General features: G+C 43.1%; 1 protein-coding gene across 1 annotated transcript in view; it reads right to left on the bottom strand.

The window, feature by feature from the left end:
- GLRB (glycine receptor beta) overlaps positions 1–25,125 on the bottom strand; it is a 199,423-nt gene that overhangs the window by 93,215 nt on the left and 81,083 nt on the right. The window contains exon 3 of the mRNA XM_040332238.1: positions 11,011–11,117. Within this exon, the coding sequence (XP_040188172.1) occupies positions 11,011–11,117 (107 nt within the window). The remainder of the gene's footprint in view (positions 1–11,010; positions 11,118–25,125) is intronic.

The raw sequence follows: 25,125 nt of genomic DNA, 5'->3' as shown, positions 1-25,125 counted from the left end.
TGGCTGTAAAAACGCCAGTGGAAATGAAGCCTAAAAATGCAGCGGTCGCGTTTTTGAGCGTTTTCGCGCGTTTTTGAGCGTTTTTTAACGTCTGCCGTTTTTACAGCTCTACTCTGGAGCTTCAGAACGCCCTGGTCCTGCGTTTTTTTTACAGCTCAAAAACGCCTATGCCATTTGCAGCTCAAAAACGCCTATGTGGGCATGATGCCATAGAATAACATGGACAGGCGTTTTTAAGCTGTAAAAAACGCTCAGAAAAGTGGCTGTAAAAACGCCAGTGGAAATGAAGCCTAAATGCAAAGAAAAAAAAAATGGAAATGTTGCCATTTGAAAAAATGACATTTAAAAAATGTGCCTTTAAGACGCATTGGGCAGGACTGACGTTTTGACATCACTTCTGCCCTGCTAGGCTATGAGGACGGGTGGGGGCCATCTTGCCCTCACTCGCATCCCCACACAGCAGGCTGAAGGACCCGATTGCCTCCGCCGCTACCAATGGCTTCGGTAAGCGGCGGAGGGCGTGGGAGAGCAGCGGGAGGGGGGGCCCTCTCCCGCCCACTATAACGGTGATCTTGCGGCGAATCCACCGCGGAGACCGCCGTTATCGTTTACAGGACCGCTCATGCTAAAGATGGATACCTCGGTTGTGGCAGCAGCTGCTGCCGTTACCGAGATATCCATCTTTAAAAAACCGACGAACATATACATGAGCAGCTTTCACTATAAAAACCTGGAAGCTGATTGGTTTCTAGAAGTGAGCCTGATTTTGCACTTTCCAGCTTTAGTAAATAAATCCCAATGTACTTTGTCCCATAGGGGCCGACCAATGTAAAAAAAATAGTAATGATAGTTCCTCTTTAATATTTGTTTTTCTTCACAAGGAGCTGACCACTTACAATCTGATTGTACAATTTTGTTAGATTTACTAATACTATGAGTTTGATATAAAAAAAAATATCGGATGATTAGAAGTCAGCAGAGCTTCTGCTTATTTACTAAGCTCTGGAGCAACTGCACTTTGCAAAGTGCACAGTCTGTTTGCCTATAGCAAATCAATACCAAAGTGACACAATCGAGGGGTTGCTCACAGACTTGAAATTGTTTTCTGTTTCTGATCCTAAATTGTGAAATAGCTTATCTTCCATGTCTTCTTGAATGGCAGATTGATGGCTGAAAATATAAGAGTTTTATATTGAATGTGAATTTTACTTTTATAATAGCACAGAACACATTTTCAGCATAATGGGCTTTATTTACTAAAGGCAAATGCACTTTGCACTACAAGTGTACTTTCAGTGCACTTGAAAGTGCAGTCGCTGTAGATCTGAGGGGAAGATCTGAAATGAGGGGAAGCTCTGTTGATTTTATCATCCAATCATGTGCAAGCTAAAATGCTGTTATTTATTTTCCTTGCATGTGCCCCTCAGATCTACAGCGACTGCACCTCCAAGTGCACTTGTACTGCAAAGTGGATTTGCCTTTAGTAAATAAACCCCATGATGCTTCTTAACTAAACGCTTATAAACACAAACGCGATAAAACGCAGCTAAAACCGTTTCTAAACGCCGGTTTTAGCCTTTAAAAACATGCGATCAGCAAAGTTTGCACCGGCGTCCCGTGTCCATGGGGCCTTACTGCTCCTTAATTTAAACTTCAGGGGCCGGATTCAGATACATTGGCGTATCTGTCCGGCCCGCGTAACGTATCTCCGATACGTTACGCCGCTCTAACTTTGGGCGCAAGTTCTTTATTCACAAAGAACTTGCGCCCTTAGTTAGAGCGGCGTAGCGTATGTGTTGCAGCGTAAGGCCGCGTAATTCAAATGGGGATGTAGGGGGCGTGTTTTATTTAAATTTATGTTGACCCCGTGTTTTTGACGTTTTAGTTGAGCGGCGCATGAGCCGTCCGTAAAATATCCCAGTGTGCATTGCTCTAAATGATGTCGCAAGGACGTCATTGGTTTCGACGTGAACGTAAATTACGTCCATCCGTATTCGTGAACGACTTACGCAAACGACGTAAAAAATTCAAAACTCGGCGCGGGAACGACGGCCATACTTAACATTAGCTACCCCTCATATAGCAGGGGTAACTATACGCCGGAAAAAGCCGAACGCAAACGACGTAAAAAAATGCGCCGGGCGGTCGTTCATTTCCAAATCGGCGGAAATCCTCATTTGCATATTCGTCGCGTATACAAACGGAAGCGCCACCTAGCGGCCAGCGTGAGATTGCAGCCTAAGATCCAACGGTGTAAGTCACTTACACCTGGCGGATCTTAGGGAGATCTATGCGTAACTGATTCTATGAATCAGTCGCATAGATACGACGGACAGAACTCAGGAGATACGACGTCGTATCTCTATCTGAATCTGGCCCCTGCTTTTTACCTTGGCATGGAGTTCTTGAAATCCCTGGGAGACAGCAGGTGGGTATTACTTGCTCATAAACAGTTCAGCCTCTCTAGATTACATAAATGACCTTTCCCATTTATTTTTTTTAAATACAGAAGAAACATGTCTGAGTGGAAAACTGGTCCCTTTGCAACATTTTATTTTTGTGATTAAAGGTTAGAAGGTTATCTTCATGGTTACAGTAGCATGTATGCTTGGTTAGCAGCTAATTCTTAATCTTCTGCTTCATTTTTCACGTGTTACAAACGCTTTACCCTAATCACAGTATGAGACAGCTAAGAGAGAAAAAAGAGGTATGTGGTAAATTATACAGAACAGGAGTCTGCCAGTGTTCTTGATGTTACTGCGTGGGCTGCAATTCCACTGACAGTGTTCCAGTACAAAAGTGGTTGCCACGGCAACCGGCTTTAGCACTACGCTAAAATAAATACATTTTAAAGTCATACACTTTCTGTATTTGCTCTAGTCCTTCTGAAGCCCTGCAGTTCCTCCCGGTTCATATATCTCTCTGATTTATCTAGAGATTTGAAAAATTGTAGGCAAGCAAAGATGCTTCAATAGTCAATACTTGTAGAAATAAAAAATAAAAAAAATGTTTAAATAAGATGGATTTACATACTGTACATTGAAGGTCCTCAGCTGAACATACATACATTGCAGAGCGTCAACTGTGATTTGTACACCCCCCCCCCCATGCTTTCTGGATGTTTAGCATACTGCACTAAGGCCTCGTACACACGACCGAGGAACTCGTCGGAAAAGACACATCGTTTTCTTCGACGAGTTCCTTGTTAGGTTTGTCGAGGAACTCGATAAGCTTGCTTTGCGTACACACGGTCAAGACAAAATCTACTCGTTCTCAAACGCGGTGACGTACAACACATACAACGGCAGGGGAAGTTTGATTCCACTGGCACAACCCTTGGGGCTGGTTTTACTAATCTCATGTTACTGCGTGTTAAGTAAGAGTTTGGTAAGAGACGATTTGCACTTTTCAGACTGTTACAGCGTGAAAAATGTGTTATCTCCATTACAAACGCTACTTTTACCGAAGGTGCGCTCCCGTCTCATACTTTATTCTGAGCATGCGCAGGTTTCTTAGCATACACACGATCGTGTTTCTCATCAAAAACCAGCCTGACGTGGAAAACGACGAGGAAATTGAGACTCCCGATGAGGAAAAAGAGAACTTGTTCTCTTTTTTTCTCGTCGAGTTCCTCGACAGTTTCCTCAATGAAAAAAATACACACGACCGGTTTCCTCGGCAAAAATGCTCTGCCACCAAGTTTCTTGATGGATTCTGTCGAGGAAAACGGTCCTTTTTTTTAGCACACATCACCAAAACGAAGAGGTGCAAGCTCAAATAGCAAACTAGACTAAAGGGTTGATTTACTAACAGTGAAGCGTGCAAAATGTGGTGCTGCGCTGCATAAAAACCAATCAGCTTCCAGGTTTTTTGTCAAAGCTTAATTGGACAAGCTGGAGTTAGAAGCCGATTGGCTACCATGCAGAGCTGCACCAGAGATTGCACTCTTCAGCCCAGGTTCACACTGGGTACGATTTGCTTCGATTTGAGATGCGATTTCACTTGTGAAATCGCATCTCAAATCTGCGGCATTTGCCGGCAATTGTCGGCAATGACACTGTCCTAATCGGTGCGACGCCGCATCTGCGGCGCTGCACCGATTTCAAAAAGTAGTTCCTGTACTACTTTTTGCAATTTAGGGCCACGATTTACATAGACATCTGTGCAGAAACCTGCACAGATGTCTCTTAAATCGCGGCCGAAATCGGGATTGCCAGCGGGAGTGAAATCGTGCGAGTTCAGCTGAACTCGCACGGCTTCACTCCCGCAGCCCAGTGTGAACCAGGGCTCAGTTTTGAAAAATCAACCCCTAATTGCCTTGTCTTGGCCTTGGAATTGCAATGGGAAAAGTTGCCCATCACAACAAAATGTAAATGTTGTGAAAAAAATGAAAATGTGGATTTTGACTTCCACACAATTATGGCAATACTAAGGGCCTGTTAAACTCTTTTATACAGAGCACCCTCAAAAAATTAATTGATTAATTAATTAATTAATTAATTATCTTCTCGTGTAATGGGCTTATTGCTTTTCCAAGAAATTTGCAAAGAGCTAAATACAATTTCAAGCTTCCTTAACACTATTGTTAAGTTAGCTTTTCATATTGAGGTTGGGTTCACACCACAGCACAGAGCAGGGACCTGGTGAGTCCCTGTGCACCGCTTCAGGTCCAATTTCAGCCCGAATTTATGGCTGAATTTGAACCTGAAATTGACCAGAAGATGCACAAGACCCCTGTGCAATTCGCACCAGAGCCTCTCCTTAGATGTGTGCACTGGCTCCATAGAGAGCTGGTCACAATCTCCTGACAAATAGTGTGAACCCAGCCTTAGTGATTGTCTTGACCAAGGGAGTTGCACATTACACAACACTGCTTAGATGTAATTTTTCTCTTTTTGTAACAATGGTTCGGTGTGACTACAGAAGGCAGATGGTCCCATTGGGTAGTCTCTTTAGGGCTCATTTATACTTGCAGTAGCCTGCTGCAGAGCGATTCAAAAGATTTTAACAGGCCTTATGTTGCCTTCTTTTCGCCTATTTTAATCCCTAAATGCTTACACCCCTGCTTTGCATCCGTGTCTATTGCACATGTTTGTAAAGCAGTTATGGTGCTGCCCCATTCGCTTGAAAACGAATAAACTTGCAAACTAGGCCTAAGAAAGTTAGGACTCACACGGGCGGGAGTTGCAGTTTTACCAACCCCGATGGCCCACTCTAATGCAAACAATGCCTAAAGCCTCGTACACACGACCGAGAAACTCGACGGGCGAAACACATCGTTTTGCTCGTCGAGTTCCTTGTTAGGCTGTCGAGGATCTTCCCTTTCCCATTCCCGTCGAGGAAAAAGAAGACATGCTCTCTTTTTGGCTCGACGAGATCCTCGACAGTTTCCTCGTCGAAAAGTGTACACACGACCGATTTCCTTGGCAAAAAAAACAAAAACAGTTTCTTGCTGGTTTTTGCCGAGAAACTCGGTCGTGTGTACGAGGCTTTAGGTACAAAACCTTCCACTGTGTGTCCCTTCCTTCCCTGAAAATGTACCTGGCTCCTGTATCAGTCCAGTGCTGTAAACAGCTATAAGTCTTCTCTCCCTCTCTTTTTAGTCTCACAGGCTTTTCTTAGAACAGTGGGAGCCATTGGCTCCTGCTGCTGTAGGTCAAAGCCAGTGCACAAGAGCGGGGGGCTGAGCCCTACTATGTGTGTGTATGGACACATACAGCTCCGCTTGCTATGTGGGCAGACATAGAAGAGCTATAGCCAAGATCGCCAGCGGGGGACCCAAGAAGAGAAGGTTCAGGGAGGCTCTGTGCAATACCATTGAGCAGGTAAGTATAAATCTTTTTATTATTTTAATTAAAAAAAATAGACTTTGCAATCACTTTGAGGATAGCAAGGAGACATACAGTGACTTTGTTTTATTTCCTAACTCCGATAAATGTGTCCTAGCCTGAACCCAAGCCGTGCAGCTATTGTTTTTTGTCCCTAGAATGTACAGCAATAACTTTCAGGTTGTCAGAACACAGATATGTGGTAAATTGGAAGTAAGAACATTAAATCCCCATTAATTCCTTTCACCTGTACATCATTAAATTGTTTCATCTAATAGCAGCAAACACAATTAAATTGCATCTGTACACCTGCAGCGCATTCCTCAAGCCTAGAGCCCTACAAAAATGACAGCTATCACAGCTTGCTTTTATCGGGTCAGGAACCATTTACTACAGAGCATCTGTCGCCTCAAACTTTCCAATATATTACAAAATGCTATTAAAACTTCACCTATGTAATGTGCTTTGCTTTGGGGAAACAGTCGCTTGTCTACCAATATGTAAATAAGTCAGTTGGCTGTAGCTGACTCCAGCCGGTAGGCCTCTGGGGGTTAACATTAAATTTGGAACAGTAGTAGGTTCCTTCCTTCACTAAGTCCTCTGTTCTTTTTAAAGCCCAACGCCAGACAAAAAAAAAATTCTTTGGTTTAAGTAAAGTAGGGGTGAATGAGAACCTCTGTGGCCTCGTACACACGACCGTTTTCCTCAGCAAAATCCATCAAGAAAAATGCTGGCAGAGCATTTTTGCCGAGAAAAACGGTTGTGTGTATGTTTTTCATCGAGAAAACTGCTGTGGATCTCGACGAGAAAAAAAGAGAACAAGTTCTCTTTTTTCTCGTCGGGAGTCTCAATTACCTCGTCGTGTTTCTCGTTGAGTGAGTGAGTGAGTGAAGAACTTATATAGCGCAGCACATGCGAACTAAATCGCCTCTGGGCGCTCGCTGTTCCTGTCTCTTTTGATATCAAAAGAGATGAGTTTTGATCTTTCTTCTAAAGGTCAAGTGATTCTCCTCCAACCGAATGCTGGTTGGTAAAGCATTCCATAGTCTGGGACCCTGGAGCGCAAATCTTCGCTCTCCTTTGGACTTGTATTTGGCTTTGGGTATCTGGAGCAGATTTTGGTTAGTGGATCGCAGAACGCGATTGGGGTTGTGAGCTTTTATTTTTTCGCATAGATATTGGGGGGCCTTCCCATGGACGCACTTATGTATCTGACAGAGTGCTTTAAACGCAATTCTATCTTTAACTGGCAACCAGTGAAGGGTTCTCAGTGAAGGTGAGATCGATTCCCAGGGTTTTTTCCCAGTCACCAGTCTGGCGGCCGAGTTTTGAACGACTTGCAGACGCAAGGGCTGGTTTACGACGAGAAACACGTTCGTGTGTATGCTTAGAAACCCGCGCATGCTCAGAATAAAGTATGAGACGGGAGCGCACCTTTGGTAAAAGTAGCGTTCGTAATGGAGATAGCACATTCGTCATGCTGGAACAGACTGAAAAGCGCGAATCGTCTCTCACCAAACTTTTACTAACACGCGGTAACACGAGATTAGCAAAAGCAGCCCCAAAGGTGGAGCCAATGGAATGGAACTTCCCCTTTATAGCGCCATCGTACGTGTTGTATGTCACCATGTTTGAGAACGACAAGATTTTGTCTTGACAGTGTGTATGCAAAGAAAGCTTGACAAGATTCTCGTTGAGGAAAACAACGTTTCTTTTACGACGAGATTCTCGGTCGTGTGTACGAGGCCTGCCACATTTTAATTGTAAGTAGGGCAATTTCTCTATTTGAACAATAAATGAAAGAATCTGTAGCTACCAAGGAAGACACAGATACCAACAAAAACTTGACACGGGTAACATCTCCCCATTGTCCTAATAAAAATGTTATTGTTGCAGTCTGTGTGCTCCTTGGAGAAATTTTTCATCACTACATTTACCTGTGACCGCATGTCACCGGAAAGAAAATTTAGGAGGGATACCTACAGAGTGAAGATCCAGAAAGCAATAAATACCTGACAGAGGTTTTAATCCTTCCCCACTCCATCCAAAAAATGAAAATAAAAGTTTTGGTTAAAGTTGGGCTTTAAGCTAATGTGAAAAGTCAGAGTTAATCCAGCCAGGCTTGTTCTGTCGATCAATATCCAAAATAAAGCAGAGGCTGCCAGAACTCCCAATATAAATGCATGGGTGAGACCTTCATTCAAAACTCATAACACAGAAAACATTAACCAATGTGTGCGAGGTGTTGTTGCTGGAATCAGACTTCTGACTGCACTACAGCCCTGGTGCACATTGATGTTACTTTGAAATCACGCTATTTCACTTAAAGTAGAGCAATTTCAAAGTAGCAAGGTCAGCGCGATTTCATGTGCTACTTTATGGACATCTGTGTGGCTTCATACACAGATGTCTATTGAAGTCGCACCTGAAATCGTCAAAAGTAGTGAAGGAACTACATTTGCAAATCGGTGGGGTGCTGAAAAATCGGTGTTGCACCGCTTGGAACAGTGCCATTGCCTCCAATAGGCTGATCTCTCAAATCGCATGACAATGTGAACCTAGACTTAATCTTCATATCTAATGCTTGACTCTGATGCTTGTTTTGGGTACTTGACTTTGAAGCCTACCTTGAACATATAACTCCAACAGCTCTTGACTCCAATATTGACACTTTTATATGACTTTGAACCCCGACTTGACTATTGATGCCTAAAGTAGAACTATAGGTAAAACTTTTTTTTTTTTTTTTTTCATTTCGGATAAAGGTAAAGGAGGGTTATAACCCCTATCAGATTTATTTTTTGCCATCTGTGTCCCATTTCAGAGATATTTCTTTACTTCCTGTCCCATAGCCAAACAGGGAGTGAGAGGAAATTCCTGAAAACTTGTGGAATTCCCTGGGGTTCCCCAAGTCACCAGAGATAGTGCACCCATTGAAAGATTTCCCCTCTAATACCTTTCTGGGACAACCCAAAATGTGGGATTTTCTTTACTGTCACTTTTAATGATAATAGTAAACAGGACAAATAAAGAGGATGAATCTCCTTAACAGGTCGACAGACAGCAATACAAACTAACAGGAATTCTAATCCCTCTCCCCTCTATCCAAAACAGAAAATTTAATTTAAAGGCCCCTTTCACACTTATACGACTTGTCCCGCGATTTGTGATGGCAAAGTAGTATGACAAGTCGTTCCCCATGATTTCCAATGACAACCATTCATATTAGTACGACTTCAAGTCATTCCGACTTGTCCCTGCACTACTTTGGTCCGATTTTGATGCCACTTACTCCGGCTATCCCTGAAATCGTGGCCACGAATCGCGGCAAAATCGTGGTTGCGAAACCGCGGTAAAATCGCACGGCTTTGAAGTTGCAGTAGTGTGAAAGGGGCCTTAGTTATACTTTAAGCTGAATATTATACATGGTTCATTTTCTTTCGTTCAGCCAGCGAGAGATGGATGGTGGAATACATCAAACCCCCTCACCTGCTGGGACACTGTATTCTGACAAGGCTGTCGGAATACGCTGAGCAGTGGCTGCAAGTGATATGTTGTAGCTGCTGATTGATGGAAAATGTTCTAAAATGTCCCTTCCAACAGAAGTTACAGAGGGCCCACATTCAGTTGAATGGGTTGTGTCTAGTGGGTGGTACTGCAGGAATACTTTTTGCCATGCTGAGTATATGTACACATCTGCAGCTAAAGAGGATGCAGTTTGGGGTGGTGCTAAAACTGCCGCCCAACTGCATGGTTTTTAACTGCTAATGTAAACGAGGCCTAAGGCTCTGTGTGGATGAGAGAATATTAGGCGTTACGCACACTGGATACTTTGGCCATCTCTCCTAGACACCTTTCCACCTGGTAGCAGCGTTTTGGCAGAACAAGTAATTGACACTTGTTAACGTGTGCAGTGCACTTAGGGAGTTAATTAATTTCACTGGCTAGAATAATAATCGATTCTGGGCAGTGAAATTAATTAACGCTCAATCACTTTTTCTCCGTCAAAATGCTGCTGCTCCTTGACGCTCTGGCAGAGGGCTTTTTTTTCTGCCTCTAAATGCCCAGGCCTCTCAACTTCTCTAAATGCCTATGTGTGCATCATGGATACATAGGCTAACATGCATGAGTGTTTTAAAGGCAGAAAAAAAAAAGCCAAACGCCCCTAAGGCCTCGTACACACGACCGGATCTATCCGCTGGGATTGATCCGCAGATCAGTTCCAGCGGACAAATCCGGTCGTCTGTACGGCCTAGCGGATATTTATCCGCGGAGATTCGTCCGGCCGATCGATTTCAAGCGGATAGAAATTTCTTAGCATGCTAAGAAATCTATTCTGCTTGAATCGTGTCCAGCGGATTGATCCGGTCGTCTGTACAGATTGATCTGTACAGACTCTGTACAGATCAATCCGTCCGCTCCCCTCCCTTGCATGTGTCGTAATGATTTGACGCATGCGTGGACGTACTTACCTTCCAGCGTCGCGCGTCGCCGCGTCATCATCGCGGCGACGGCGCGACACGTCACCGCGGATGTATTCCGCACGGATTTTGATCCGATGGTGTGTACAAGCCATTGGATCAAAATCCGGAGGAGGAATCTCAACTGGAAATGGTCCGGCGGACCGTTTCCAGCGGAGATCCCCTCGTCTGTACGAGGCCTAATAGCAGTGTTAAAACGTCCAGTGTTCAGGAGGATGGACATAAGTTTGGAACATGGATCAGGATAACCACTGATGGCTAAATGTTTTTTTTTCAGGCCTCGTACACACGACCGAGTTTCTCGGAAAAAAACAGGAAGAACCTTGCTGGGAGATATTTTTTTGCCGAGGAAAACAGTTGTGTGTACATTTTCGTAGAGGAAACTGTCGAGAAACTCGACGAGCCAAAAAGAAAGCATGTTCTCTATTTCCTTGACGGGAATGGAGAAAATTGGCTTGTCGAGTTTCTCGACGACTTCACAAGGAACTCGACGAGAAACTTGATGTGTTTAGCCCGTCGAGTTTCTCGGTCGTGTGTACGAGGCTTTAGAAGACCTGAGAAGGACAACGAAGTACTAACGTAGTTTTGGATGATGAATATCTGAGATCTAGCGTAACTAGAGTTTTGAAATTGAGTTGTGATTAAAATGCATTTAGGAAACGTAGAATAAATTTACAGTATGAATATATAAAGCAACTAACTTTTAAAATTTGGTCTGATCCTTGGGTCATAAGTGACCAAAAGTCTGTTCAATATGTTGCTAGTTGAGTTAGGAGGAACTCTTGCAAGATCGTCTGCAGACAGTTGGCTGCAAAATAAAAAATAATCATTAAAATTAGGTTTCATATCAAATATTTATATATCTACCATGTAAAATCCATACAGTATATAGTTACAATATGCCATGTGAAGATAATTAAATGTGTATCTGAAACAAAAATTTAAAAAAGCGAGATTTATGAAATCGAATACTTTGGTAAAGACCATCTGGATCTTATAAGCATAGAGAGTTTTTTCTTATTAAATTTACTAGATTAATTTATGAAAGTTAGTGCAATGGAATGTGAAGGTGTTGCCCATAGCAAAGAATAAGATACCAGATGCTATTTTCTACTGCTGGTTCGCAGGAAGAAAGCGAAAGGCAGACAAGTTAATTTTGCAGGTTTATGGGTGCCCTGTGATGCAGAAACTCGGAGAGCAGTCAGAGTATGCCCCTCTCTCCACCTGACCTCTAAATCTGTGGCTGGTTTTAGTTGCAAGGCTTTTATTTGGTATAACATTTGTATGACAATAACTCTCTTTTTACATTTAATGGTTAACACTTCTGCCTGTGCTTTGAATTCCAACCACAGCACTACCTATCTGGATTTTGCATGTTCTCCCTGTGCCTGTGTGGGTTTCCTCCAGGTACTGCAGTTTCCTCCCACACTCCAAAAGCCATGCTGGTAGATTAATTGGATCCTGTCCCGGCAGGGAGGCCAGCATCCAATCCGGCAGGTGCGCCGGTTTACAATAGAGGTGATCGGAGACCGGATCCGGATCGTCTATTAACATTCCTATGGTGTATGATATTGGAAGCCATGAGCATTTTTATCACTTCCGATTTCATGGAATGTAAACAGTGCTATTTTTAAATAGTAAAAGCATCTGATTACTCCGATCTTGGTGTCATTAGAGATGCTTTTAAGGACATAGTAGACATATGGGGGCTAACAGACCCCAGATCTTTCCTTAAAGAGTACCTGTCACTGGCTATTAGACTCCTTTCACACTGGGGCGTTTTTCGGGCGTTTTTTTAAGGGGCTTTGGCATTAAAAAAAAGCACATGTAAAGCGCCTGAAAGAAGCCTCATCTACAATCCCAGACACGGCCAGCGCCGAAAAATGCTGGTAAAGCGCCGCTATGACCCTTTTCACACTGGGGCGTTTTTTTAGGCGATTTTGCGTTAAAAAAGCTCCCTCAGTGGGAAGTGGCATTAGAAGCGGTGTATTCACCGCTCATAAAGTGCTGCAAAGAAGGTGCTTGCAGGACTTTTTTTGGACACCCTGCCAGCACAGCGCCTCAGTGTGAAAGCACTCGGGCTTTCACATTGGGATTGCAGATACAGCTTCTTTCAGGCGCTTTACAGACGCTTTTTTTAACGCTAAGACCCCTTTCACACTGGGGTGTTTTTCAGGTGCTTTAATGTGAAAGCACTCAGGCTTTCACATTGGGATTGCAGATGCAGCTACTTTTAGGCGCTTTTTTTTTTAATGCTAAAGCGCCTGAAAAACGCCCCAGTGTGAAAGGGGTCTAACTGTCAAAATAATTAAAAATGAAAGAAACAGTGTAAAATGTCATTTTTTAATAAAATACAAAATCTTTTTTTTTAAAGGGCCCCAGGAAACCAGATGAGAAAATAGAGAGCAAGGTTCTCTATTTTCCCATCGGGATTCTCGGCTGTTTTCCTGATGGGAAAACTGCTAGGGAGCATACACACGACAGGGATTCCCGGCCAAATGCTCTCCTGGCAGTTTTCCTGCCGGGAAAACTGGTCGTGTGTACGAGGCTTTACTGTCCCTTGTCTGCCCCTTTTATTCATTAGATTTTACTTCTTTAATTCACTGAGGCTCAGCATCAGGTATGGATGTTAGCCAAATACCCTCTGCCAAGGAACACCCACTCCTCCAGACTGACATAAGGAATGAGGGCTCTTGAGAAGAGCACTGGGGCAGGGGCTGTGATGTTTTTAGAAAGCTATGTACAACACTCTGCAAGCCTCCCACACCAGCCATGACCTGCTAGAATTGCATAGAAAAGCACAGAGATCTAGCAATTCATGTCTAAGATAAGGTATGCAATGAAAACAGGATTTAACAATTTCCTTAGCATGTTATTACAGGGGAAATAATAGGAACCAGGGAAGACAAAATATAAGGAGAATACACGTTAGGTGTAGTTACAGAAGTTATATAGTATGCCTAATGTCTCAGTTATGTTTAAGCTATTCACAAAGAATTACCTTAATTCACATATTCGTGTAAACACAACAGCATACATTATACACATTTCCTTTAGATTTACTAAAACCACATATTATGAGGTCTAACCTAAAAACTCTGGGCCAGATTCACAAAGAATTGCCCTGGCGCAGCGTATCAGACATACGCTACGCCGCCGTATCTTACCGAATTTCAAATCCAGGAAGATTTTGCGCTGTAAGTTACGGCGGCGTAGTGTATTTCTCGGCGCGTATTTCAAATTGGGCGGGTAGGGGGCGTTATTCATTTAAATGAAGTGCGTCCCATGCCGATTGAAATGCGCATGCTTCGTTTCAAAATTTCCCGCCGTGCTTTGCGCGAAATGACGTCGCACCAAACGTCATTTTTTGAACGTAGACGTGAGTTATGTGCTTTCCTATTCACGGACGACTTACGCCAAAAAAAAAAAATCTAAATTCGACGCGGGAACGACGGCCATACTTTAACATGGCAAGTCTATCTATACGTCACGAAATAGCAGCTTTAACTATACGCCAGGAAAAGCCGACTAGCGACGACGTAAGAGAATGCAATGGCCGCGCGTACCTTCGTGGATCGACGGAAAAAGCTCATTAGCATACCCGACGTGGAAAACGACGCAAACTCCACCCAGCGGGCGCCGAAGTATTGCACCTACGATCCAAAGGCGTACAAAGCCGTACGCCTGTCGGATCGAAGACAGAAGCCGTCGTATCTTGGTTTGAGGATTCAAACTAAAGATACGACGCAGCAAATTTGAAAGTACGCCGGTGTATCAGTAGATACGCCAGCGTACTCTCACTGTGAATCTGGCCCTCTAAATTTATATGCAATTAGGCAGACCCCTGCGCTACACAGTTGAAGGTAAATCCAAAGGAAATTGAATAAGAAAATTGTATAATGTATGGCCATCTTGCTTTAGACAACAATGCTGTGATAGACATTCCATAGTGGATACAACTATATGCAATAATACCTGCAAGAAAAGCATTTATTTGCACATGGATAGTTAGACAGATAAAACAGACTGTAGATACTCCTTGACCCTGATCCAAAATATAAGCCAGAGCCGGAATCCTGTAGCTCCATGACTCTCCTTGCAGATAATACCCAGCAGCACATTACCTCTAGTACTTTGAATACCCAAATATCATAGCCCCTTTTTGAACCTAATCTTGCTCATCTATAACAATCCCCTAAACCTTGAACCTCAACGTTCAGGAGAAGATATTTAGATGCACAGTTACTAACGATGATGGCAGTGGTGAAGTCTTTTGGATTTACTTACCTTACCTTACCTAAAGGCTCGTACACACGGTCGGACATCCAACAAAATTTCCCTTGGATTTTTGACTTAATTGATTTGTTCGATCACACCCATAGCATACACACACTCGGACTTTTTCCTCAACCAACACGAACGTAGTGACGTTTTAACGTACGGCCACGCGATTCAAAGAGGAAGTTCAAGTTTCGTACGTCCCGCGTTGCGTTCCATCAGCTACTATATAGTTAGTTTACGTTTCGTGTGAGTGCTTTCCCGATTTCCATTTTCGTGCCTTTTTGCTCGTTACTTTGCGTGCGTTCGCTCGATAACGAGATGTTGCGGAATCCAGCGAGAGAACGGGCTATTTATGGTCTTGGAGTTCTGGCTATTGCTCAAGCCCGGACCAGGACCAGGAAGAGGAGGACTGTTTGGACCAAAAATTGGTTGCTTCATCGGGACCAATTTTCACATATGGCATTGCTGAGGGAGCTGCAGGAAAATAATCCGAATGATTTTCGGAACTATCTTCGGATGTCCGATGCCTGCTTCCAGCGTCTTCTAAACTTGCTGTCCCCATATATTAGCAAGAAGGACACCTGTATGAGGCCTGCTATTCCTGCAGAGCAACGGCTCATAGCCACTTTGCGATATTTGGCGACAGGGAGAAATCTACAGGACATAAAGTTTACTACTGGGATCTCTCCCCAGGCTCTGGGACACATAATTCCGGACACTTGCTGTGCCATTATTCAAGTCCTGCAGAAGGACTATATTCGGGTAAGTTTTTTTCTTTGTTTTCACATTTGATACACTTCATGATTTCTCCAAAATATTTTATTAGTACTTTGTCTTATTTGTATATATTATGTTATTGTCTACCCTCTGGTGTGACAGTCACAAAAACCCAAGTCGGTTGCAACCTGATCCTTCCTTGGTTCACCATATTGGTCCCATGGAAAAGGAGAGAGTTCTTACCACTTGCCAAGCTTTAAGCATTTAACATTATCTACACAAAATGTATTTAATCTGCCACCAGAGGGAGTCATGAAGCATATTATTTGCTCTGCTTCTTAATTGTTATTCCACAAATGTTTTGATATATTTTAGTGTTCTCTTGCCCCTATAATGTATGTTTTCAAAATGCTGATAATATTTTCTGCTCAAGTCTTAACTAATTTTTCTTTGCTTCACTCCACAGTTTCCTTCAAACCGTGAGGAATGGCAGGATGTTGCAGCCCAGTTTGCCAATCAGTGGAATTTTCCCAACTGTGGGGGTGCCATTGATGGCAAACATGTCCGAATTGTTCCTCCACCGGCCTCAGGCTCTTTTTTTTATAATTATAAGGGCTTTAACAGCATAGTTCTGCTTGCTATTGTTTCAGCAAATTATGAGTTTTTATATGTTGATGTCGGTATGAATGGTCGTCATTCTGATGGAGGTGTCATGGCTCATACCGAATTTTATCAGCGTCTTACGTCTGGCACCTTACATTTGCCACCTGCGCAGGACAACGTGGAGGGCCTCAACTTTGTATTTGTGGCAGATGAGGCGTTTGCTCTTGGGGAACATCTTTTGAAGCCCTTTCCAATGAGGAACCTCACTCGTGAGCAACGGATATATAACTACAGACTATCTCGTGCCAGAAGGGTGGTTGAAAACGCCTTTGGCATTTTGTCATGTCGTTTTAGGCTTTTTCTGACTGCCATTCACTTGGCGGAATACAAACTAAATCATGTTGTTTTGTGCTGCTGCATCCTCCATAATTTTCTACGGAGGAATGCTGCTAACTACATAGGTTCCGGGCATACTGATGACCCCTCAGGTGGACGTCCAGCTGAAGATGCAGTGATGCCAGCCCTGCAACAAACTCGACCTGCTGTCTCCTCCCAGAATGCCCGTCTGGTGCGGGAGCAATATATGGAGTATTTTGTGGGTAGAGGGGCAGTGCCTTGGCAGCAAGATGTCCTTTAGTTTTTTGTGAACCTTTAGGATGTTCCTTTTGAAAACATTAAATTCGTTTACAAGATGCTGTTATGTTTGTTTATTACTATTATTTTACTGATTAATGAAATGTTGCTGTGATTACCATTAAATATTTTAGAACAACCAAATGTTTAATTAGCCTTTCTAAAGTTACAAACAGCTATGTGTATTATTATTATGCCTTTTTGTTTCTGATACACACCTTTTCCATATGCAAATATACTGGTAGTAGTGATCAGATAAATAATAATCCACAAAATGTTTCAAAAAATATATTTGTTCAATCCTGCACAATCCAATGTCACTTTTTGGCAGTTTACAAAATCAAAAAACATTGTTAGTTCAGGAATAACACAATTGTGTATTTTTTGGGTAAAATGCTAAACATGCATCTTTTCAAACTCAGCCCTAGACATAGCAAACTTTTTTACATCAAAATTTTTCCTTTTTCAGCTTTCTTCACGCAACAAATAAAAAATTAGCAATGTAAATGTCTGTCCAGATGCACTTTTGTTCATTCTGTGTTCCATTTTTGGGTGTGGCAAAAATGCATGCACAGTGGTCTCCATGCGCCCCGTGGGTTGTGGTTGGCTGTAGCTCACAACATGTAGTTAGCCTTATCACCGGAAACGGACTACCATGTTGTGAGCTAGAGCCAACCGGAACCATAATGGAGTGCATGTCAAACCCTGTGCCTGCATCTTTGTCGCATACAAAAATGCACACCAAAATGAATGGAACTGCGTCTGATGTGAACTGACCCTTAGCACAGTCTTTACCAACTCTCCTTCTCCTGGTGCAATCCCAGGGTCAGAATGACAAGTTGTTCCACTTTTGGCCTCGATACATTGGGCATTTCTATATGTGCAGTTTTGTATGATTTTAAGGTCAAGCCCTTAAAATATAACAAAATGACATTTGTAGGCACCAGGAGAAGAAGAGTGGATAAACACTCAGCTGAGACCCTGAAATCACACATAAAGATAGTCATTTTGTGGTAATGACCTACCATTAACACTTTTTTTGGGAGAAAAAACTCAGATTTTACAAAATGTGCGTAGTGCAAATAGAATTAGTGCAAATTCTTTCAATTATCACAAACTGAGCATGTGCAAACAAGGCTAATTACAAATATTTCCATGATAAAACCTTGAACACGAGGGAACATTTGTAATTATAAAACAACGATAGAAAAAAACTAAAATTTTGCTAACAGGTCGTAATAATCCCGGATTCGTCTCTGAACACCAGTGGCAGCCTCCTTGAGATTTTCCAGCTCTGTCATTGCCTGCAGCATATCAGCACTGATCCGACCAATAGTGCATCCTGGTAGTTGGTGGCCTTGGAAAAAGACAAAAATTTAGTATGTGTTTGATGGTGAAGTGACTGAGGCAATCCCAAAATAAACCAAAATGTTACAATGGGGTCTATTTTCTTGAAATACTTACCTAAACCTAGACACTCAATTAGTCCTAACAACCTTTTTCATCTTCATAATACACCTACACTACTAGTGAATGTACACACTACAGATAATACTCTGTAAATCTTGGGCCAGGTGCATATCCATGTGTCTTCAAATGCATCTACCTAAACACCACTGCCACCTCTCCCTTCTACATGCTCAAATTTTGAATACACTAAATAATTTGCTATTGTGGTGTAGGCGTGTGTGGTGTGGACCTAGAAAAAAAAAACAGGTGTTGATTTTGCAAGGCACATGTTCCAAAAACTTACTGGGGCAAACAACAACCTCCGAAGGCTCATCTTGCATTTCTTGCACTCCTTCACCCTCAGCATATCTGGTGTCTGGGGATGTGCTGTCGACTGGTGGCTCTTTGCTGGGTCCGGCACTATCCTCCAAATCCTGCAAAGGTTGGTGTTGAGCACACTCACAATCCTCTAAAATGAAAGAATAAATCATCTATGAATCGTTGCCAAAATTACATTATATTAACATAATCACATGTGCTGCTTTTAAAGTCCACCAATCTTGCCCTGGTGAACCAGTTTGCGCCACACTAGTGTACTACACTATGCATTATTACAATAAACGCTATGCTAGGGAACAGGAGTATGATGTCATATAAAATCTATGAAGACATGTCTATATCTAGGCCACATTAAACAACTCAGGCAGATGGCACCCATCACTCTTGTTTGCTATGGCAATATGGTTTATATGATGTGAAATCTAGCAGGCGTGACTCTGTGTGACTCTGATCCCCAGGGCCTCTCCTCTACCCATCTCTACCCTGTAAATGCGTCATTAATGGTCAGTGATGAGCCACGCATCTAACATAAAGTGTAATGTACCCCTTAAGTTCAGTCCTGACACCATGGCGTTTGTCCTATCTCTAAACACCCCTGTCACTGGCAAAAGCACATAAGCATTTTTATTAACTTACGTTTTGGGGCAGATTTGGGGCCTGTTGTCTCCCCTGTTCTCTCCCCTGTTGGAGCCCGGCCAAGGGAAGCCTCCCTTTGTCCCCTGTGGTGTCTTTCTCTGTGCCTTTGTCCTGTTGAAAAAATTAGAATACAGTATATTAAGGATTTGCCAAAAGTAGCCAAGACATAATAAAAACTTTACAATTTTAATGAACTGCTTTTAATCTTCCATTAACTTCTTCTGTAGGCCCCACCAGAAAACTAAATCATTAAATTTCATCCATCTATAATGTACAGACAAATAATTCTCAAATTACATGTACTTACTTCTTTTGATAATGGTGCGGTGAATGGCTTCTAAATTTTCTTGCTCTCTGTGCTTCAAATCTGACCATCGTTTGCGGATTTGGTCTTTCGTTCGTTGGATACCATAATCTCCTTCCAATACCGCGAGGACCTTCTCCAGAACCCAGTCTTTATGGCTGTTGGGCCTATCATAATTTTCAAGTTTACAATCGTAATCGTACTTCTAAAAGATGCGAACCATCTCCACCATCTCCCCCTTGCTCATGGGGGTGGCCTTGTGTTTTCTATAAACGCCTCCACTGCGGGGCCTATTCGTTTTCGTGGGTTCCGCCATCACATTCTCCCTCACACATCCCAGAATGTCGCATGAAGAAAAAGGATTGTGGTCCCGCCCCAGCGTCATGACGCACGTAGAGCGAAGCTTCACGCATGCGTAGGCTATATAAATCAAGAACGAGCGCTCGATGTCACGGACGCATGCACGAACCTAACGGAACGACTCTACGTGCAGCCGAAGGTCTACGCGGAACGAAGGTAGGTGAATACATTGGGACACTAGTGGTTACTGCATGATTTAGCTTAGAGCAAACAGAGATTGTATAAGCAGGTTAGGAAGTTACAGCAAGCACTTATTGGTCGTATTGTATCCTTTATTGCAGATATCTCATCCAAATAATGCCGAAAGCAAAGGGTGGAAAGCTTAATTCCAAAGCATTCATCACTGCTTTTATTGATCTCTATAGATCACACACATGTCTGTGGCAGGTCACCAATAAAGACTACTCCAATAAAAATAAAAGGCAGGCAGCAATTGATGAACTGGTGGCAGAAGCAAAGACTGTGTACCCCAGGGCCAACGAGACCCAAATAAAAGCAAAAATTGGGGGCCTGAGGAGCACTTTTAAGAGGGAGCTCAAGAAGATTGAGTGTTCAAAAAGATCGGGAGCGGCAGCAGATGATGTTTATGTGCCCAAGCTATGGTACTTCAGCAGCCTGATGTTTTTAAAGGACCAAACAGAGCCAAGAAAACATCTGTCCACACTTGCATCCGCATCAGCAGAGGCCACAGATACTGAGGCTGAACCAACTCAGGATGAGGAGGAGGAGGAGGAGGAGGAGGAGGAGGAGGAGCTCAGCTTGACACAGGTATAGTATTCCTGAAAATATGTGCATTCAGATATACTATGATCAGTGGCGTTGCTAGGGGGGTGACATGACCAGAGGTGTAGGGTGCTGGGTAATGTAAAGGGATCCAGACGTGCAGTTGTGGAGAGGGGTACACAGTAGTAACAAAATGATATTGAAGGATGCAGAGGTATGCAGGGGGCACAGTGGGGTGTTTGTACATTTTAACGTGTGGGGGGGGGGGGGGGCCAGATATTGGATCTGCCCCGGGTGCAAAATGCTCTAGGTACGCCCCTGACTATGATGTTAATGTGTTGTTATGATGGCAAGAAAATAAAATGATGCTCCTTTTTCAGACACAGGACGTTGCCAGCCAAGAAGAGGCTGGGCCCAGCAGACAGTCCACACAATGTAGAATCCCTACACTGAACCCTCCTAGGAAAAGGGCCAAGAAGAGGCAACATCTGGATGATGCCACGGCTGATTTTCTAAGTAGGGCCACATCGGTCATCACCACAGCACCCGATAGTGCAGAAGGGTTTGGCTGTTTTATAGCAAACAAACTACGGGAGATTGATGCCGATCAAAGGGAGCTATGTGAGGGGATCATGGTCCAGCTCCTTAGCAAGGCCAGGAAACGGGAGCTAACCCCTATTTCACATGTCTGTGATATAGATCACACACCTCCAGCCAATGTACAACAGGCCTACCAACAACAGACAAGCTTCCAAGCACACCCTGCCTACCCACACCAGCCAACCTACCCACACCAGCCTGCCTACCCACACCAGCCAACCTACCCACCCCAGCCAACCTACCCACACCAGCCAACCTACCCACCCCAGCAAGCCGAGCCACACCAGCCAACCTACCCACCCCAGCAATCCCACCCACCCCAGCAAGCCGAGCCACACCAGCCAACCTACCCACCCCAGCCAACCTACCCACCCCAGCCAACCTACCCACCCCAGCAATCCCACCCACCCCAGCAAGCCGAGCCACACCAGCCAACCTACCCACCCCAGCCAACCTACCCACCCCAGCAAGCCCACCCACCCCAGCAAGCCAACCCACCCCAGCAAGCCAACCCACCACAGCAGCATGGGGGTCAGTGGCCAACTCAGAGCCCCGATTTTAGGGGATACTAATTTATCTTTAAATATCTATGATTTTGAACATATTTTTGCTATTATTTGTAGTTGAGTATGTTTTGTTTGGTTTGGCTTAAGAAAAAATGCTCGAATTATGGCATAAAATCTTTATTTTTTAGATATTATTGTTTTTGGTATTGTGGTGTGAGTGTTAAAAATTATAACGCTTCAGCTGATGAGGTGTGAAGTGTGGAGAGTGTTGGCCAGTTTTGTATGCTGAAATATCAGCCTGTTGAAGTACCACAGCCTGGGCACAAATATGTCTGCTGCTGCTGCTCCCCATCTTTTGGAGACCACAATCTTCTTGGGCTCCTTATATTTTAGTTAATGCTCAGGTCCCCAAGTTTGGAGATTATAACCTAATTTATGTATGCCCTGGGGTACAGAGGCTTTGCCAACTCAACCAGTTCTTCAATTGCTGCCTTCCTGTTGTTTTGTATTTGGATCTGTTATTATTTTTCCCATTTTTTGCTAAATAAAATGATGATGCTAAAAACTTGTGCATTATGAGTGGAAAGTCAAATGTAAGTTTGTGAGTAGGCAGGCCCTTTGCTAAAATTGAAGGGACATAAATAGGGTAGTTATTACTTTGCCCAGCATAAAGAATTGGGGATATTTATTGGTTTTGCATTTCAAATAAATAAGAAAAAAAAGGCTGGATTCATATCCAGAAAATACACTAATCCAAAGTAAATACATTTGTTTTTAATCCGTCCGTATCACCAGTTGAGCAGATGTACATATTAGGACATTCTAAAGAAAAATAGAATATGCGCTGCTATTTGAGATTTCGAAACTTGCCGCGTGACGAATGAGCAATTTCAAATACGAACGCTAGTTTTACTAGACAGCTGGCTTCCGGGTGCTCTTTATTTCGGGGCATGCGCATTTAGCTTTTTTGGAAAAATCCGATGGTTTTCTGTACACACGGTCGCACTTTGCACAATCGGACTTTTCAGAACAGAAAGTTGGTCCGTTCACAGACCCAACTTTTTGTCCGATTGAAGCCAAAAAAGTTGGTCCGATGGAACGTACACACGGTCGGAGAAATTAGAAAAGTGCCGGATTTTGAAGTTGGTTGGCCGAAAATCCGACCGTGTGTACGGGGCTTTACAGGCACAAAGTTATTATTATGCATGAATAAAGGCAAACGTTTGTTTTTTTTTTTTTTTAATTAAACTTACGATAAGAACATTTTCTGTCCTTTGGGATATTTACTTGGGCAGCTATAAGTGTACAGGAAGCTATATTTCAGCATTTGATTGGCTTGTGCTAGGACTATTTTTCCATTCTCATAATGAAGTTCCTTTATGCAACATCTGGGCTGTCTTGCTTAGATAAGGAGTTATGTTAGTTCCTTGACTGTCAAAGTTTTGTAAGTCAATGAAGTGGAATAATTATCGAGATAGTGAATTCTGACACATTTCTGAAACTAATTGAAAGCATGTTTGTTCTAGATCAGTGTCTTAAAAGTATTGATGACATACACAGCCAAGCAACTGGCATTCTCGGCAGGAGGCCAGCAGTGGCAGTTCTATACATCTCTTCTGACAGGTGTACATAATAAAAGTATATAATACATTTAAACAGGGGACAATTCCTCCAAATGATTACAGTACTGTCATTTAACTTGTTATTTTAGCAACAGTGCCAAGAAGATTATCAACAACAACTTGAAATGGACACACGCTTAACCACTTAACCCCCGGACCATATTGCTGCCCAAAGACCAGAGCACTTTTTGCGAGTCGGCACTGCATCGCTTTAACTGACAATTGTGCGGTCGTGCGACGTGGCTTCCAAACAAAATTGGTGTCCTTTTTTTCCCACAAATAGAGCTTTCTTTTGGTGGTCTTTGATCACCTCTGCGGTTTTTAGTTTTTGCGCTATAAACAAAAATAGAGCGCCAATTTTGAAAAAAATGAATATTTTTTACTTTTTGCTATAATAAATATCCCCCAAAAATATATAAAAACACGTATTCTTCTACATATTTTCCCTAAAAAAAAATCGCAATAAGCGTTTATTGATTGGTTTGCACAAAAGTTATAGCGTTTACAAAATAGGGGGTATTTTTATGGCATTTTTATTAATATTTTTTTTTTTTACTATTTTAATATTTTTGTTTACACACACAGCTCCCGGTCCCCGCTCTGTAATGAGCGATTGCGTGTGCCCGGCGGCGATCGTGCCCGCCGGGCACGCGCACGGGAGTCGGGGGCACGCGCGCCCCTAGTGGCCTGCGCGAGAGCTGACGTTATACGACGGGCTCTTGCGCAGGGGAGCCGACTTGCCGCCGTAAAAGGACGGTTGGCGGTTGGCAAGTAGTTAAAGGGGTTGTAAAGAGAATTAAAATTAATGAAAATAACAAACATGTTATACCTCCACTGTGCAGCTCGTTTTGCACAGAGTGGCCCCGATCCACGTCTTCTGGGGTCCCTCGGTGGCTATCTCTGGTCCTGCCCACAATAACTTTTCACTGTCATGCGAGTGAGCTCGCATGGTGGTAAGTTCTTGCGGGCGTGCTCCCGTGATACAGCCGGCAGCTATAGTTGCTCACTGTATCACTCGGGCTCGCCAATGGCTGCGCTGCTTTTAATCCATCTACTCTAGCCAATCAACGACCAGACTGAGCGGTGAAGATGAAGTCGGGGGTGAGCGCTACAGTTGAACGGGCTCAGGTAAGTAAAACGGGGGGGCTGGGGGGGCCGGTATTGTCAGATGTTTTTTCACCTTAATGGATAGGATGCATTAAGGTGAAAAAACATGTACCTTTAGTGTCCCTTTAAGCAATGTTATTTGATATATCCAACGTATTTTCCTAGTCACTGATAGACATGTGTACACTGAAATATTTTGTTTCAGAATTTTGTTTTTGTACGAAAAATAAAATTATTTCGTTATTTTGTTTCGTTTAAAAATGCATTCATCCAAAAATCAAGCATTTTGTATGTCGGATTTTTCGGATTTGGGACTCTGCACATTCGTTATCTTTTGTTAAAACAAATGCGAAAATCACGAAATTTGGACAAAAATGCATTTGGACGAAAATGAATGCACATGTCTAGTCACTGGGTCTATTTGATGTAAGCTTGTGGTTCTTCACTTGTTTAAAGGGTCAATCTCACCACATGTAAAATTTCATTTTACATGTGGTGAGATTGTAGAATGGGTTTCGTAGAATGGGTCACCCTCTGACTTGTTATACTGTAGGTCTGAGGGAGATTTCTGTGCCACAGCTTTTGGCTTGATGACCACCCATGACCACCGTCGTATCTTAGGCTGCATATTTACGCTGGCCGCTAGGTGGCGCTTCCGTATATTTACGCAAGGAATATGCAAATGAGCTAGATACGCCGATTCAGAAACGTACGTCTGGCCGGCGCATTGTTTTACATCGTTTACGTTAGGCTTTTTTCGGCATATAGTTACCCCTGCTATATGAGGCGTATCCTATGTTAAGTATGGCCGTCGCTCCCGCGTCGAGTTTTGAAAATTTTACGTTGTTTGCGTAAGTCGTTCGCGAATAGGGCTGGACGTAATTTACGTTCACGAAAGCAATGACGAGTTGCGGTGGAATTTCAAGCATGCGCACT

The sequence above is a fragment of the Rana temporaria genome, chromosome 1 (assembly GCF_905171775.1).
Source record: "Rana temporaria chromosome 1, aRanTem1.1, whole genome shotgun sequence".
NCBI lineage: Eukaryota > Metazoa > Chordata > Amphibia > Anura > Ranidae > Rana > Rana temporaria.
The sequence above is the reverse complement of the archived record's forward strand: the minus strand, read 5'-3'. Positions and strand labels throughout refer to the sequence as shown.